Here is a 14,427-nt window from a genome sequence, read left to right on the forward strand (position 1 = left end):
ATTTGTGTACCACACCTGCGGCAGCATGGCAAGCAACATCACTCACTCCACAAACCCCAAGACAGCCATTGTGTCCCTCTCACAAACTGAACCCCCAAAACACCATCGGAGGGAAACCTCCTCATCCAACTCCCCTGTCCGGAGATGTGGAAATATTCACCACTGCTGTACATTCAGGTTGCCTGGGAACTATTTCTTGCCTTATAAATTTGTGTCTTCAGTCTGAAGCAACGGAACATGGCTTGTTTTTTTCTTTGAAAGGCAGCAAAAATACAGATGTTGTGTTGGAGTGTTATTAGCAGTTTGGATCTCTATCTGGTACTAATAAAGAGGTACTGCAGTTATAGGAGGAGGCTTTAACATGCAAACTTTTGAACTAGCATAAACATGCTTTAAGATCTTAATTTATTTAAAAAAATCCCCCATCAACATGAACAATTGGATGCTATGGATTTGAATTTACAGTTTGAGTTCTTTACCTTTTGACAGCAGTTCAGGCGTTCAAATGAAATCAGTAGTTTTAGTACTTGCTTGCAAGTCAGATGTTAACTGTGTATAGCTGTGTTTGTGTTATGCAGGAATTCCAGAATATGAAAGGGAAAATAAAATTACTTTCATATCTTAAACTCTGATCTAAATTGTCTAAATTGACTCTCCCGATAAAGCCAGTGAGGCAATAAGATTGAATAGAATATTAAAAGCTATATACAGTCTGGATTACCTCTCCAGCTGCAAAATTCAAACCACAATAGCACCTCCCAACTTAAACATCTTTCTCTTTGGAACACACTCGTGAGCGAGGGCAGTGGTGTTGTCCCCATTGCACAGGTGGGAAACTGAGGCACAGAGAAACAAAGTGACTTGTCCATGATCCCACATGAAGTCTGTGGCCAGATTAGGGATTGATCCAGTGACTCCCAAGTTCTAGGCCAGTGCCCCTTGCACCTACAAATTGACCTGGCTTGTGGGCCAGTGGACCAATATATAGATCCATTGATTGCATTGGGATGCTCCGTGGGTGTAAATTCAGGTTGCAGGATGCCGGTCTAAATCTGAGGAAGGTTTTCCCAGGCTTGCTGCTAATTGCTATTGTGATGAGATACCTGTATTGGATGGGAACCTCTGCAGTGTGTAGGAGGCTCTCTTTTTGCAGCAACAAGCATGTTGTCATTGCTTAACAAACTTTAATCGGAATCACCCAGTTGTCTGACTTACTGTGCTCTCTTCCTCTCTCTTTGTAGCTTGTCCAGCTGGATTTTGGGGGCCAGATTGCTTTCACACTTGCAACTGCCACAATGGAGCAACGTGCAGCCCTTACGACGGAGAATGCAGATGCACAGCTGGGTGGACGGGGCTCTACTGTACTCAGCGTAAGGCTTTCAGAGCCATTATTCACCTGTCAGTGACTCTCCCAGAGTACATGCTGCTACCTTGTGTCAGTTCCGAGCATTACAGCGCTGTGTGTTAATGCACATGCCAGCATTTGTGAATCAGTTTGTCTTACCCCTCCACCCCCAAATCCCATTGCTATTGAAGGTCCCGAGTTAAAGGGCACCAGCCACAAAAGTTTTGTGACTTATTTTTATATTTTCACAGGCTGTCAATAGGATCCAGGCCTTTAAATGCCCTGACACCCTAAGGCCTAGTTCAGAGAAAAATATAGCAGGTTTCTTGACCTGGCAAAACCAGGTATCACGCCTTGAACAGGCTCCTGTACGAGAAGGTGGGATTTGGGGGGGCATGCATGAAGCCCCCATCATTTGCAAATAAGTGATTGTTCTGTTGCCTGTAAGAGAGTTTGGCTACACAAAATTGCATATCTTTTTCCAATTTACTTTTGAAAGAGACTTTTCTGAAATTTGGTGTGTCTACATGGCCCCAAATTTTGGAAAAAAAGTGCTCTTTCAACACATCCCTTATGCCTCGTAGAACGAGCTTTCCAGGGATGGTGAAAGAGAGTATCCACTTTTTCTAAAAAAAATTTCGAAATAGCGGAGTATCCCGGAAAAGCAATGAAGTCTAGATGTAGCCTTTCTCTCCGTGTAACCAATTTCTTTTATTTTTCAACAAGCACAGTTTATCTAGATGGTCGAGTTTTCTTTTGATACACTAAAGCAATTCTGAACGACGTGGAGTTACATCTTTACAGGAGCATTCTTTTCTGCATTTAGACGAACAAAAAATCTTACGAAAAATACGCAGACCTTAAAACTTAACCCTTGTCCTTGTAATGCTACTGAGCGTGTTTGTATATTTCCCTATTCTGGTTTTTGACAGGTTGCCCAGCGGCCTTTTATGGACGAAATTGTGCTAACATTTGTCAGTGTCAGAATGGAGCAGATTGTGACCACATCACTGGGCAGTGCACATGCAGAACTGGATTTACGGGTAAACAGTGTGAGCAAAGTAAGTAGCAAGGTTTCTTCATTTTCCTTTAATCCTGAGATAGTTTTCCCTTGAAAGTCTTGGTGGAAATTAGAGGCTTGTGCCGCTCGCGATTCTACTGGAAAGAGGGTTGTTATAATCAACATATTCTCGGAATGTCTTTTAAAAAATGGGGAAATATTCAGGCTGATCATTAATCTTCTCCATCTTCTACTATAGTTTGTCAGGTTTAAAGGAACAGAACACAGATTTGTCTCCCCAGCAGAAATCAGTACAGAACAACAGGCTTCACGGAGCATCCCTGCTTTTGGGTTCTAACAGTGCCACACTTCCTGGTGCTTTATCTGTCTTGGGTCTCTAATTTGGCACTGGGCAGTCTGTAATAAATGATGCTTTTTCTTGACAAAATGCTGGGGAAGGCACAAGATATGGAATAATTAGATGTTTCCAAATATAATACTTTTTTTAAATTAAAATGCTTATAAGTCGTGGAGGGATATCAGCAATGAAAGAGACCTGTGAATTCATGGAGTGAGTCCTCCTGTCAGTGCAGGGTGGCGTCAGCTCTGGGAGGCAGGTCTATCGGCTATGAAACGGATACGGCACTTGGGCCTCTGAGGCATTTCAGCCTGATTGAGGAGCTGGGGACCAGTAAAACTAATTTGGTGTAACACTGGGGCTGCTAGATGAAAAAGGAGCAATAGGGAGTGGGGGGGAAGGGGCAGAGGGGAAGCCTTCCTAGTAAGAAGCTACAGGCATGCTCTCGAATTTGTTTTCACTGATTTTTGCCTCCTTGACCCCGTTCGGTGCTCTCCCAACAAGTCCTATATCTCACCTCAGTGCCCCGAGCGTTGGCTGCTCCGCTCTTGTTAGCACTCATGAAAAGAGCGTATCAGCTTTTCAAACGCCCAGGCCACAGCTGAGTCCATCGATGTGGATGCAAATCTGCTCATTAGACATGCAGTCAGGAAGCTGCCCGGGCAAATGTGAGGCACTGCAGCCCCACTGGTCCTGTGCTCATGGACCTTTGGGAAGAGCGCATCATTCCAAGATAACCCTTGGCTTTCACAATGACATGGACAGCCGCGTGCTTTGCATGCCAGCCATGCCGCGCTCGGGAACGCAAAGACCTCAGCCTCTCCTTAGCCGTGGAGAGCAGCTACAACAGAAATGTCCCCGCTGTTAACCTTACAAATGACAGTCTTTGCAGCCTAGGGAGTCTCGGGATGTCAGGACAAAACCTGATTGGCACAGCTGGCTCAGAACCATTCCCAGCCGCAGCCGTGAGGAGGACTTTGCTACCCGGACAGCAGATTCGCACGCAAGAGTTTGAAGAAACAGGAGGAGACCAAATTTATCCATAAAAGGCTATTAGCCAGGGGATAAAATGGTGTCCTTGGCCTCTGTTTGTCAGAGGCTGGAGAAGGATGGAAGGAGACAAATCACTTGATCATTGTCTTCGGTCCATCCTCTCTGGGGCACCTGGTGCTGGCCACTGTCGGCAGACAGGCTACTGAGCTAGATGGACCTTCGGTCTGACCCAGTACGGCCGTTCTTATGTTCTTATGTTCTAAATTTCTGTTATATCTCTGCTGTCCTTCCAGAGGGGTTTCTGTAGCACCCACTCACCCTTGCTTTGAGGCATCTTCACAGTCTTCTCTGTGGGGGAAATTTTGAAAAGAGCGCACAGGGCAGGCACACAGAGCCCTGATTCTCACAGAAAGTCCATGAGATCTGGGCATCTGGGTCCCTTTTATGCCTTTGAAAATCTCCCTCCAGCGTGGGAGCCACCAGCACTGTGGTTTGGAGGGAGTCCTCACTATCATGAAGGAGCGTTCACGCGGCACTACCCATGAACCTGCAGTTCTGACTGCGACAGTGTACCCAGCCCCTGCGTGGGCCGCAGGAATCTTACGGTCGCCCTCTGACTTCCATAATCAATATGGTTTTACAGCAGCCAGAGACGAGAGAGGAATTTCAGGCACAGCCATGGGCAAGGGTCCTTGTGCGAGTCGCTCCAAGTGGTGTCGTGTCTCAAAGACTGCCCTCTGAGCCCTGGTCTACACTAGGGGGTTATTTCGAAATAACCTCCCTGAGGTCGAATTTATAAGTGGCGCAGCCCACGCTCCCAAGCCCGTTATTTTGAAATCTGTCCTCCTGCATTCCGCGAGGAATAACGCTAATAGCGGTAGTGTGGACACTCCAGTGCCGCTATTTCGAAATAACGACTCCCCAATGCGTCCTGCGGCTGTAACTCCGAGGTAGCGCGTCCACGTTAACGGAGCCTGCCTTGGACTAATTTCGAGGCTTCCGCGAGTGGGGACATGTTATTTCAATTTTGTAAAATCGGGAGTAATTAAGTTGAATTTAGTTATTTCGAAATAATTTCCTAGTGTGGAGGCAGGAAAAGGGAATAAGGGAATTTGTGTGCAGCCATCTTGGTCTTGTTAACAAGAGAGCAAGAGTCAGGCTAAGTCTGTGGCCTGACAACGCGAGATCTGTAATTAGACGCTGCCTTTGCCTCTCGCCTCCATACGGAGATAAGGATAGAACGCTGACTCTGGTAGGGACCTTGAGATAAGAAGCATCTGGGTGGAACTAAATAACTGTTAGCCATTGATGTTTGTAATGGGAAGGAGACTAATTGTTATTGTTATTATATTTAATAGACAGTATATACTGCTTCATAATTGCTTGTATTCGAAGATCTGCCTCGGTGAGGGGGGGGACTCCCCCCCCTGTCCGAACCAGTTTTTCCCTTGCTGCAGCTCGTAATAAAACTGCCTCTGGCTACTTGTTGCTTACAAACTCAGAGTGAGGACAATGTTTTCTTCCACACTAGTATAGATATGCCCTGAGTAACAAATCCTTCCCTGCTTCCTCCTTGCTTCCACAGATTAGTAATTTATTCCTGGCGTATATTCTTGCCAGCAGGAACTTGACCACTCAATTATTCTTGAGCTCTGTGTGGGAAGGAGCAATGCTGCTCTGCCCTCTTCTTTCCTCTTCCTGCCCACCTTTCCAGGAAGGTGCCAACCAGGGAAGTGGCCCCACTTACTCCCATGTGCTTGGACCCCAGATCCAAATGACTTTCGGAGAGGAAATTTGCTCCTTACTCTGAATCAGCAAGCCTCTGACTGAGTCTGGAGCATTTACACATTACATTGTTCTTGCTGTTGTTATTTCTGCTTGGTGTAAACTTAGGGAAAGTTTTGCTTTTACAGTGAAAATAGATCAGACAGGCAATAGCTTCTTCCCAGTCGCTCAAGCAAGTGCCTGGCATTTCTGGACAGATGGGCATTTAACTAAAGTAGTGAGTGAGTGTTTAACAATGGAACTCAATTGCTTTTCAAAGATGCTGGCGTTTGTGATTGTAATTACTGTCAGTTTCTCCCTGGCATGTTTAATAAATACCAAGGGCCCAACAACTTCTGACAACAAAGAATAGCGCATTGGTTACTTCATGTGTGGTAATTGAATAATTACCCATTTATCTCGTAAAAGAAATCAAAAGAGAATTCCCACACACTTATTTTGAATTCAAAATTTAGAATGAAATCCAGCTCCTCTCACATGATGTTAGTCCAATAGCTTTCTTTGTTTGTGTAACCCACACACCGAGTGGGTGTGGTTCACTGTCCCATGTAGTGGCCCTCAGACCAGTGATCCCCAACGCGGTGCCCGCGGGCGCCATGGCACCCACCGGGGGATTTGTGTGCGCCCGCCGAAACATCTGGGCTGGCCCCACCCCCGGCGTGCGGCACATGCATGGTGCCGGCTCCAGGTGCGGGACGCATGGGCGGCTCCTCCCCTGGGCGCGCGGCACATGCGCAGGGCCGGCCCGGGGCGCGTGGGCGGCCCCAGCCCCGGCCCCAGGGCACATGTGCGGTGCCGGCCTGGGGCGCGTGGCTCGTGGGCGGCCCCGGGCGTGCGGCCCATGTGCGGTGCTGGCCCGGGGTGCGTTGCTGGACCCTGCCCCGGGCACGCAGGCGCATGGCTCGTGGGTGGCCCCGCCCCCGGGTGCACGGCGCATGTGTGGCCCCACCCCCGTGTGCCCGGCACGTGAGTGACTCTGCCCCCGGGCGCCCAGCAGCCACGCAACGTTGGGGATCACTGCCTTAGACCATTTACAGTGAAAGATAAGAACAAGGGAGCTCTACAGCTTAAACTGAGAGCCAGCTGGCTCTATAGCTTGAGCTATCGCAGCTCCTGCTCTAAATTCCAGAGTTCCTAGATTCAAATCCTGGACACGCTCCCACTTGTATCCACTAGGGATGTAAAGGACTAGTCCAAATGCTTATCGGATAGTCGACTAGTCACTCCTCCCCTCCCCCTTGCTGCCTCTATCAGGTAGAGGCAGGAAGGGGTGGGGAGAAGAGAGGAGTACTTAAAAGTGGCAGTGCCATACAGAGCCTGGGGTCAGCTGGGGAGTCCCCAGCTTATCTCAGGCTCAGTGTGGCGCTGCTGCTTTGAAATGCCAGGTGGGTTACTTTTGCAAGCCGATATGTGCCTAGCTGATATTGTAGAAACAAAGAGGATGGGGCATTATCTTTTATTGGACCAGCTTCTGTGGGTGAAAGAAACAAGCTTTTGAGTTTGCACAGAGCTCTTCCTCAGGTGATTTCTGCCAGAATGGCAATAAAATCCTAGAAAATAATACCCAAGGGTATGTCTACACTACCCCGCTAGTTCGAACTAGCGGGGTAATGTATGCATACCGAACGTGCAAATGAAGCCTGGGATTTGAATTTCCCGGGCTTTATTTGCATAAGCCGGCCAGCGCCATTTTTAAATGCCGGCTTGTTCGAACCCCGTGCCGCGCGGCTACACGCGGCACGGGCTAGATAGTTCGAACTAGCTAGCCATTCCGAACTATGTGTAGCCGCGCGGCATGGGGTTCGAACAAGCCGGCATTTAAAAATGGCGCCGGCCGGCTTATGCAAATAAAGCCTGGGAAATTCAAATCCCGGGCTTCATTTGCACGTTCGGTATGCATACATTACCCCGCTAGTTCGAACTAGCGGGGTAGTGTAGACATACCCCAAGAGCTTCTAAGAATATGTTCTTACATTCATCCTTCTGAATGTCTGTGCATATGTTGATGAGATGCATTAATATGTTTGCCTGCGTGTCCACGCAAGAACATGTGTGTCTGTGTAACTGGTTTGTTCGGTACACTCAGATGGCATACAAGAGGCTAATTAGCATGTTGTCCATTTGCATTCACACTTATTGCAACTGTGTGTGCAATAGGAACATAAGCACATCAGAAATGCCCTACCGAAACAGTCCAGCATATTGTCATCAGTGGTGGCAAGTACCAAATGTAGCAGAGGAAGATGCAATTGGCGTTAATGGGGATAACTTGCCTTCTGAAAGCTTCCTTCCCCATTAACTGGAGTGTGCCTTATGCCCTGAAACCTAATGCTTCCCACATCTTCTTTTATATATATATTTACTATATAACTCTCAACATTCTTGATTTCCTTATGAAAGGCTAGATTTTCTTGGAACCTCACTGAGGTTAGTCATAATAATGGGAGCATACAAATCAAAGAACCTTTTTTGTACCTCACTCTGAAAACTTAATCATTGGGTTGGTATCAGACTGCGCACTAATTAAACAATTTTTTTCATCTAGGAGTTTGCATGCATCATGAGAGAGAGAGAGAGAGAGAGAGAGAGAGAGAGACATAGAGTCTTACTGCTTATTAAATATTACAAATCCTTATGCAGATATTGGCTAATTTTCACTACTTAATATTAATGTTTGTCTACAAGAAGTGACTTATCTAGAGTTGACTTGGGAAGGTGTCATCATGCTGTGTCACTTGTTCATAGTAAAATGTAGGAAGTCGTAGCTTAAAACCAGTAGCATTTATTATAAAGAAACATAGCAGTTGTATATGTATTCAATAAAGCACCTTCTCTATAGAAAGTAATAGGAGTTGCCAGAACTTGTTTACGGGCTTTCTTTCAATTTGTTATTGAATGTTGCCTGAAGAAGCATAATAAGCTGCCTACAGATTTATTGTAATAGGCCATCATGGTAATTGTATGAATAAATTTCTCAGTTAGACATTCAATCATTTTGTCTGTGATAGAAATACAGGAAGTCTAATATCATATAAGCAGAGCTAACCAAACCATTCAGAGGCTCAGTTTTGTAATTCTATCTGCACAATTATGTCTCTCTCTCGGTATTAGTGGAGGTAATTATGAATGGATGTGGTCTTTTAGTAAAAATCTATTGGAGTCTTATAAATATACATTAAAAATTACCATTTCCAACCCATCTGGAAAAGTTCGACAGCACGTAATGGAGATTTATAACCTCTGTCTAGAATTTTTAAATATCTTCTGAAATTCTGTAGAATGGACCTCCATTCTCTGTTAAATGCTGTAGTCATTTACTGTAATTGTTAGGGAGGTTTTTTCATTTTTGTAGGACCCTGTAGATTTTGTCCCCATGACATCCCATCAGACTGGAAGGAAAATTAAAACCCAATAAATAGCACCCCAAGGTATTATTGTTGTTGTTTATTTGTGTTAGCACAGCTCCTAGGAGCCCTAGATGAGTACCCAAGTCCCATTGATCTAGGTGCTGTACAAACACACAACAAAAAGACAGACCCTGCCCCCAAAGACCTTACAATCCACAGTAAAAGACAAGAAGCAATGGGTTGATAGAAAGGTAACATTGTACCAGGGAACAATAAATAAAGTATATTTACCTCCTGGATTAAAATATTAATTTGAATGCTATGGGTGAACTCCTAGCCCCATTGACACCAAGCTCAGATTTTCCCCCTTTCTTGAGAAAAGTAATACATTTCTCTCCAATCCTTTTATTTAAATTGACAGAGTGTCCACCTGGATCGTTTGGATACGGTTGCAAACAGCTATGCGAATGCATGAATAACGCTACATGCGATCATGTCACTGGTACATGCTACTGTAGTTCAGGCTTCAAAGGAATCCGGTGTGATCAAGGTACGATGAAATTCTGTGCCCTTTAAAAAAAAAAAGATGTACGTCTTTAAAAAAACAGACCTTCAGATATGAATTGTGCCATTCCATTTACAGAATGTTGTGATTTATTTTTAACAGCGGCTCTCATGATGGAAGAATTAAATCCCTATACTAAAATTAGCCCCGCTCTCGGATCAGAGAGGCACTCTGTGGGAGCAATCATTGGAATTATTATTCTCCTTCTAATTATTATGGTTTTGCTGGCACTGTTTGTGTGGTATCGACGGAAACAGAAGGAAAAGGGGCACGACATGCCAAGTGTATCTTACACTCCAGCCATGAGGATGACTAATACAGATTACTCACTTTCTGGTAAGGGTCTTTTTATGTTAATCAACTGGAGATTCACATTACTCTTGGTTGGAAAAATGAGTTTGTTGTGTACAATATGCAGCCGTTGGTCTGTGGAATAATTGTACTGATATTCTTCCCCCAAAGGCTGTGGGTTTTTACACTAGCCAGGGTTTTGGGGGGCACACCTAAAACACAGGTGATATCAACTGGCTAGCGTATGGAAAAATGACTACAGGATAGTGCTAGGAACCATGGCATGTGTGCGCAGTGGTAAATAGAGAGGGCTCAATCCTGCAGCTTTTACAGCAGGGGTGGGCAATCGTTTTAGGCGGGGGGGCTGCTTCACAATTTTTGAAGTGGCCCCAAGCTGTCCTTGAAGGGGCGGGGCCTCACACGAAAGGGGCGGGGCCAGGACATTTCCATGCTTCCCTGCCCACAGACCCTGATTGGCCTGGAGGTGGGGAAGCTCATGAAGTCTTTACCCCTGCCTCGCCCCCAGAGAGAACCACCAGCTGTTCTGAACAGCCGGCGATTCCCTCTAGGCACCTGGCGGCAGGAGAGACTTTGTGTGCTCCCCCCTGCTCCCAGGTCAATCAGGGTGTGGGGGTGGGGGAGCGCACAAAGTCTCTTGCTCCCCGCCCGGCCCTGCAAGTGGCGTGTGGCACTTAGAGTGAAATGCCAGCTGGCGGTTCACTCTAAGCACCGCATGCCTTTGGTGGAGGAGGAGGCCCTGACTGGCCTGGGCATGGAGGAGTGGCAGGGTCTCCACAGGCTAGATCAACCCACTTGGCGGGCCGAATCCAGCCCAGAGAGGCTCTCTTGCCCACCCCTGTCATATACGGGCTGCATTCCCTGCTGAAGTCAACAGGCATTTCCCATGTGAGCAGCTACAGGATGTAGTGAAGAACAGGATGACTGTAATAACTGTAGGATTTTATCTGACAGTGGCATCTTCTAATTTGGAAGGGAAGATTTGCCCCCCTCCCACCCGGTGACACCTTCTTCTCAACCGCCCCTTGTTCCACGAGGAGTAACGGTAGTTCGGAATAGGAAGCCTAATCCGAACTACCTAGTTCGTGCCTCGTGTAGCCGCGGGCACGGAGTCCGAACTAGCGGACATTTAAAAATGGCGGCGCCTGGCAATATGCAAATGAAGCCCGGGAAATTCAAATCCCGGGCTTCATTTGCAACTCCGGTTGCCTACATTAACCACCCTACTTTGAACTAGGGTGGTAGTGTAGACATACCCCTTGAGTAGGATGCTTCATAGTGAATTCTCTGCTGGGAGTTTGTCCCCCAGTCTTGTATCCTGTCATCTGTACTTAGTAGGGAGTTCCCTGTCAGCAGTAGCCCTCTAGCTGTGGTTTGTCCCTTACATGGCTGAGAGGCTGGCGTTCCTGCTCCTGAGGTGAACGGAGGCTTCTGGAACTGGTGGAGATAGCTCTCGCATGCGTGTTTTCTCCAGTCCTGCATTGCCTTCTTTTTCCTCTAGATAGATGAAAGGCACTTGTTGTCCTGTCACTCGTGGCTGTGTTTGACTTGCTGTCACCAGCAAGGCTCCATGGATAAGTCATGCCCTGTGCAGAAGGAATTCTTTTGGCTGCGAATGGCTGCCATTTTGTGGACATCACTGTCTATGCAAGACACAGAAGGAAACCTCTCCATGTGCAATGAAGTATGACCTGGTCAGACTCATTCACAACCGGGATGTGTTCAGGCGCTGGGTTCTGCAAAGGCCTCACAATTTTGGTTCTGATGTCATGTGCATGCTTTGCCATTGTAGAATCATAAGGTGAGAAGGGGGGTCATCTAGTCTAAACCCCAACGATGAGAAGAAACGAGATGCAGCATCCCCGACTTTGGCTTCGCATCCTCTCGGTCTGAGCTCTTTTCTGGCCCACTTGGCTTCCTCACCTGGTTTTGCTACAAGGCAAAATCCACCCACAGTAGTTCTTGGAGCCCCTCTCCCTACCTCTGGGGTTTGGTTTTCATCACATCTCTTTCGCAGCGGCCGACTTAGGTAGAACATAACGTGGAACACTGGTCATAGAGGACTCCTCTGTCCGAGACGAGCAGCTTGGCGTGCAATTTGCCCCTTCACCAGGATGAGAAGAGCCACGCTCTGAATCCCCAGCGAGACAAATGTGGCAACAGTGGGGCTCACGGGGCATAGGTGTGGTGTCAAAGCCAGTCAGTCCTGTCCTAAGTGGAGAGGAATGCTCTGATCTCTCAGACATTCCTTTTCTTTCCGGCTGGCTTGTTATTAATGTGTGTATGAGGCTTACTCCACTGAATATATTGAATGGCACCCACATCTTTTCCAGTGGCAGACTGGATAATAGAGAAATATTGCTCAAGTTTTGAATTGCTGGGCAGAGTCAGTCCAGCCAGCCAAGGGAGTGAGAATTGCACCTTTGCTCTTTTGATTTGCTGCCAGTGGAGAACTCGTCGGTGAAACCTGATGACCTCCTTGTCTGACGTTCCTCATCAAGTCAAAAGACCTGCTAGTGCTGGGAGTGGACAGTCCCTCCCTCACCCCTGGAAGTGACGCCATGCAGACAGGTCTTCTGTCCGTGCCACGCAGACAGAGCCATAATGATTGTTGTAGCCGGGACTCACCGAGGCAGCCTTGCTTTCCCATGCTGCTAAATCTTTTTACATCACGTTCTTCTTCTCCTGCCTGACTTGTAACCTTCCATCCTGCCACACGGGATGCCCCAGTCTTGTTGGTCTAGCTCTGGAACAGATGCACATGTAGAGGGAAGGGTCATCGAGACGGGTGACTTCCAGGTAGCTGCACAAATATGTGAGCTCTCCATCTTCCACATGCTGCAGCATCCGGGATACCTTCAGGGCCTGGTGCAAGGATAGAAAATAAATCCTCTTTCATGTGACTGTCGTGCCCTCCTCCACGATGGCCCAGTGTCAGGCTGATGTGCCAGCTCTGTGTTGTTCCAAGTAGGAGCTACTGGGGCTTGGCTCACCCTGCCAGGGGGAAGCTGGAGCTGGGATTTTGGTCTGGGTTTGTTTGGTTGGTTAACTTCTCCTTCCGTGTCTTTTTGACAATAGAAAGGTTGTTGCTCAGGAACCAGCAACTAAGCTGGGTCAACCAACCCTTTTCTCCAGGGTCACAAGAACATCCTCCCCTCCCTCCCTGGTCTCTGTGTGTGGGTAGGCAGGTACACCAGGCTGCCTGACCTGGCTGTTCTGCCGGCTCTCTTAGTGCAAATTGCCTAGTAGCGTCAAAACCAGTTCTGCCGAGCTGGCCTTCATTTTCATAGGGTTCTGTGAAGGAACACGTGGCGACTCCATGAAACTCCCTGACCAATTACGACTGGGCCCCTCAGCTGTGTTCTGCCTGTCTAACTCCTCGATCCTCTCCCTCACCAGCTGGGGATGCTCAGCAGCTCCTTTTATAGACAAGAGTGCCAGGGGATGGAGCACTGAGAAGGAAATAGGGATCTAGAGGTTCATACCGGAGCACAGATAGGCTGGCAGTCTGACTGGAGGGCGGGGGGGTATGTGGTGGGACGGGGGCAGTGAACCGTGAGGGAGGACGCCAGTGCCACTACCTACATCACATACACCTCAGGCTGACACTGGGATTCTGTACATGGATTGAGGGCACAAGAGTATCAGGGCATTTCTTACCCACTGCTGGGTACCGACAGTGTCTCTCTAGTCCTCCACACCTGCGTGACCTCAGTTGGAGTATTGTATCCAGTTCTGGGCACCGCATTTCAAGAAAGATGTGGAGAAATTGGGGAGGGTCCAGAGAAGAGCAACAAGAATGAATAAAGGTCTAGAGAACATGAGCTATGAGGGAAAACTGAAAGAATTGGGCTTGTTTAGTCTGGGGAAAAAAAAGACTGAGAAGGGACATGATAGCAGCTTTCAAGTACTCAAAAGGGTGTAATGAGAAGGGAGAATAATTGTTCTCCTTGGCCTCTGAGGCTAGGACAAGAAGCAAGGGGCTTAAATTGTAGCAAGGGAGGTTTAGGTTGGGCATTAGGAGAAACTTTCTAACTATCAGGATGGTTAAACCCTGGAATAAATTGCCTAGGGAGGTGGTGGAATCTTCATCATTGGAGATATTTAGAGCAGGTTAGATAAACATCTCTCGGGGATGATCTTCATGAGGGTGCTTGGTCCTGCCGTGAGGGCAGGGGACTGGACTCGATGACCTCTCGAGGTCCCTTCCAGTTCTATGATTCTATGGAGCAGTTTCTTAACTAGCCATAGTGATGCTGCCAGGAAACATGAAGCTTCCATGTCCAGGGACTTAAGTGGGAATTTGGATGACTAAGGGCTCCGTCGATGAGCTCCGCAACATGGTTATCCCCTGGGCTGTGCACAAAGGGCGATGGTGAGACCTTTATTTCAGCCGTTCCCTTTTGTGGCCTAGTGCTGCTCCCATGCCTGGAGTCTGTCCCTGCAGCCCAATGATGTAGAGTAACCAAAGTCAAACATGATTTCACTTCTCAAGGACAGTTAGGGCTTTGGCTTTTAAGTATTTATGAGGCCAAAAATCCATAGTAGTAGAGACGCTAAAACAGAGAGCCCCAGAGACAAGCCTTGGATTATTTTGTGTCTGTGGACAAAAAATGTGGCAGTAAAATAGAGACTCTCTGCTCTCAAATCTGCATGGCTAAAAATGGGAGAGAGAGCCATCCCTGACAGGGAGAACAAAATAGTGGAGCTACACTGCATTACGTG

The 14,427-nt window shown here is 47.4% G+C and overlaps 1 protein-coding gene across 5 annotated transcripts in view; it reads left to right on the top strand.

The window, feature by feature from the left end:
* Nucleotides 1–14,427, top strand: part of MEGF11 (multiple EGF like domains 11) — a 486,582-nt gene that overhangs the window by 417,809 nt on the left and 54,346 nt on the right. For all 5 annotated transcript variants that reach the window (XR_012895692.1, XR_012895693.1, XM_075896882.1 and 2 more), the window contains exons 18-21: nt 1,242–1,370; nt 2,278–2,406; nt 9,250–9,378; nt 9,496–9,729. Coding sequence is in view for 3 of the 5 variants with exons in the window: in XM_075896882.1 (XP_075752997.1) it covers nt 1,242–1,370; nt 2,278–2,406; nt 9,250–9,378; nt 9,496–9,729 (621 nt within the window). In the remaining 2 variants the exon portion in view is untranslated. The remainder of the gene's footprint in view (nt 1–1,241; nt 1,371–2,277; nt 2,407–9,249; nt 9,379–9,495; nt 9,730–14,427) is intronic.

Source organism: Pelodiscus sinensis, chromosome 14, assembly GCF_049634645.1.
Source record: "Pelodiscus sinensis isolate JC-2024 chromosome 14, ASM4963464v1, whole genome shotgun sequence".
In the NCBI taxonomy this organism is placed as follows: domain Eukaryota; kingdom Metazoa; phylum Chordata; order Testudines; family Trionychidae; genus Pelodiscus; species Pelodiscus sinensis.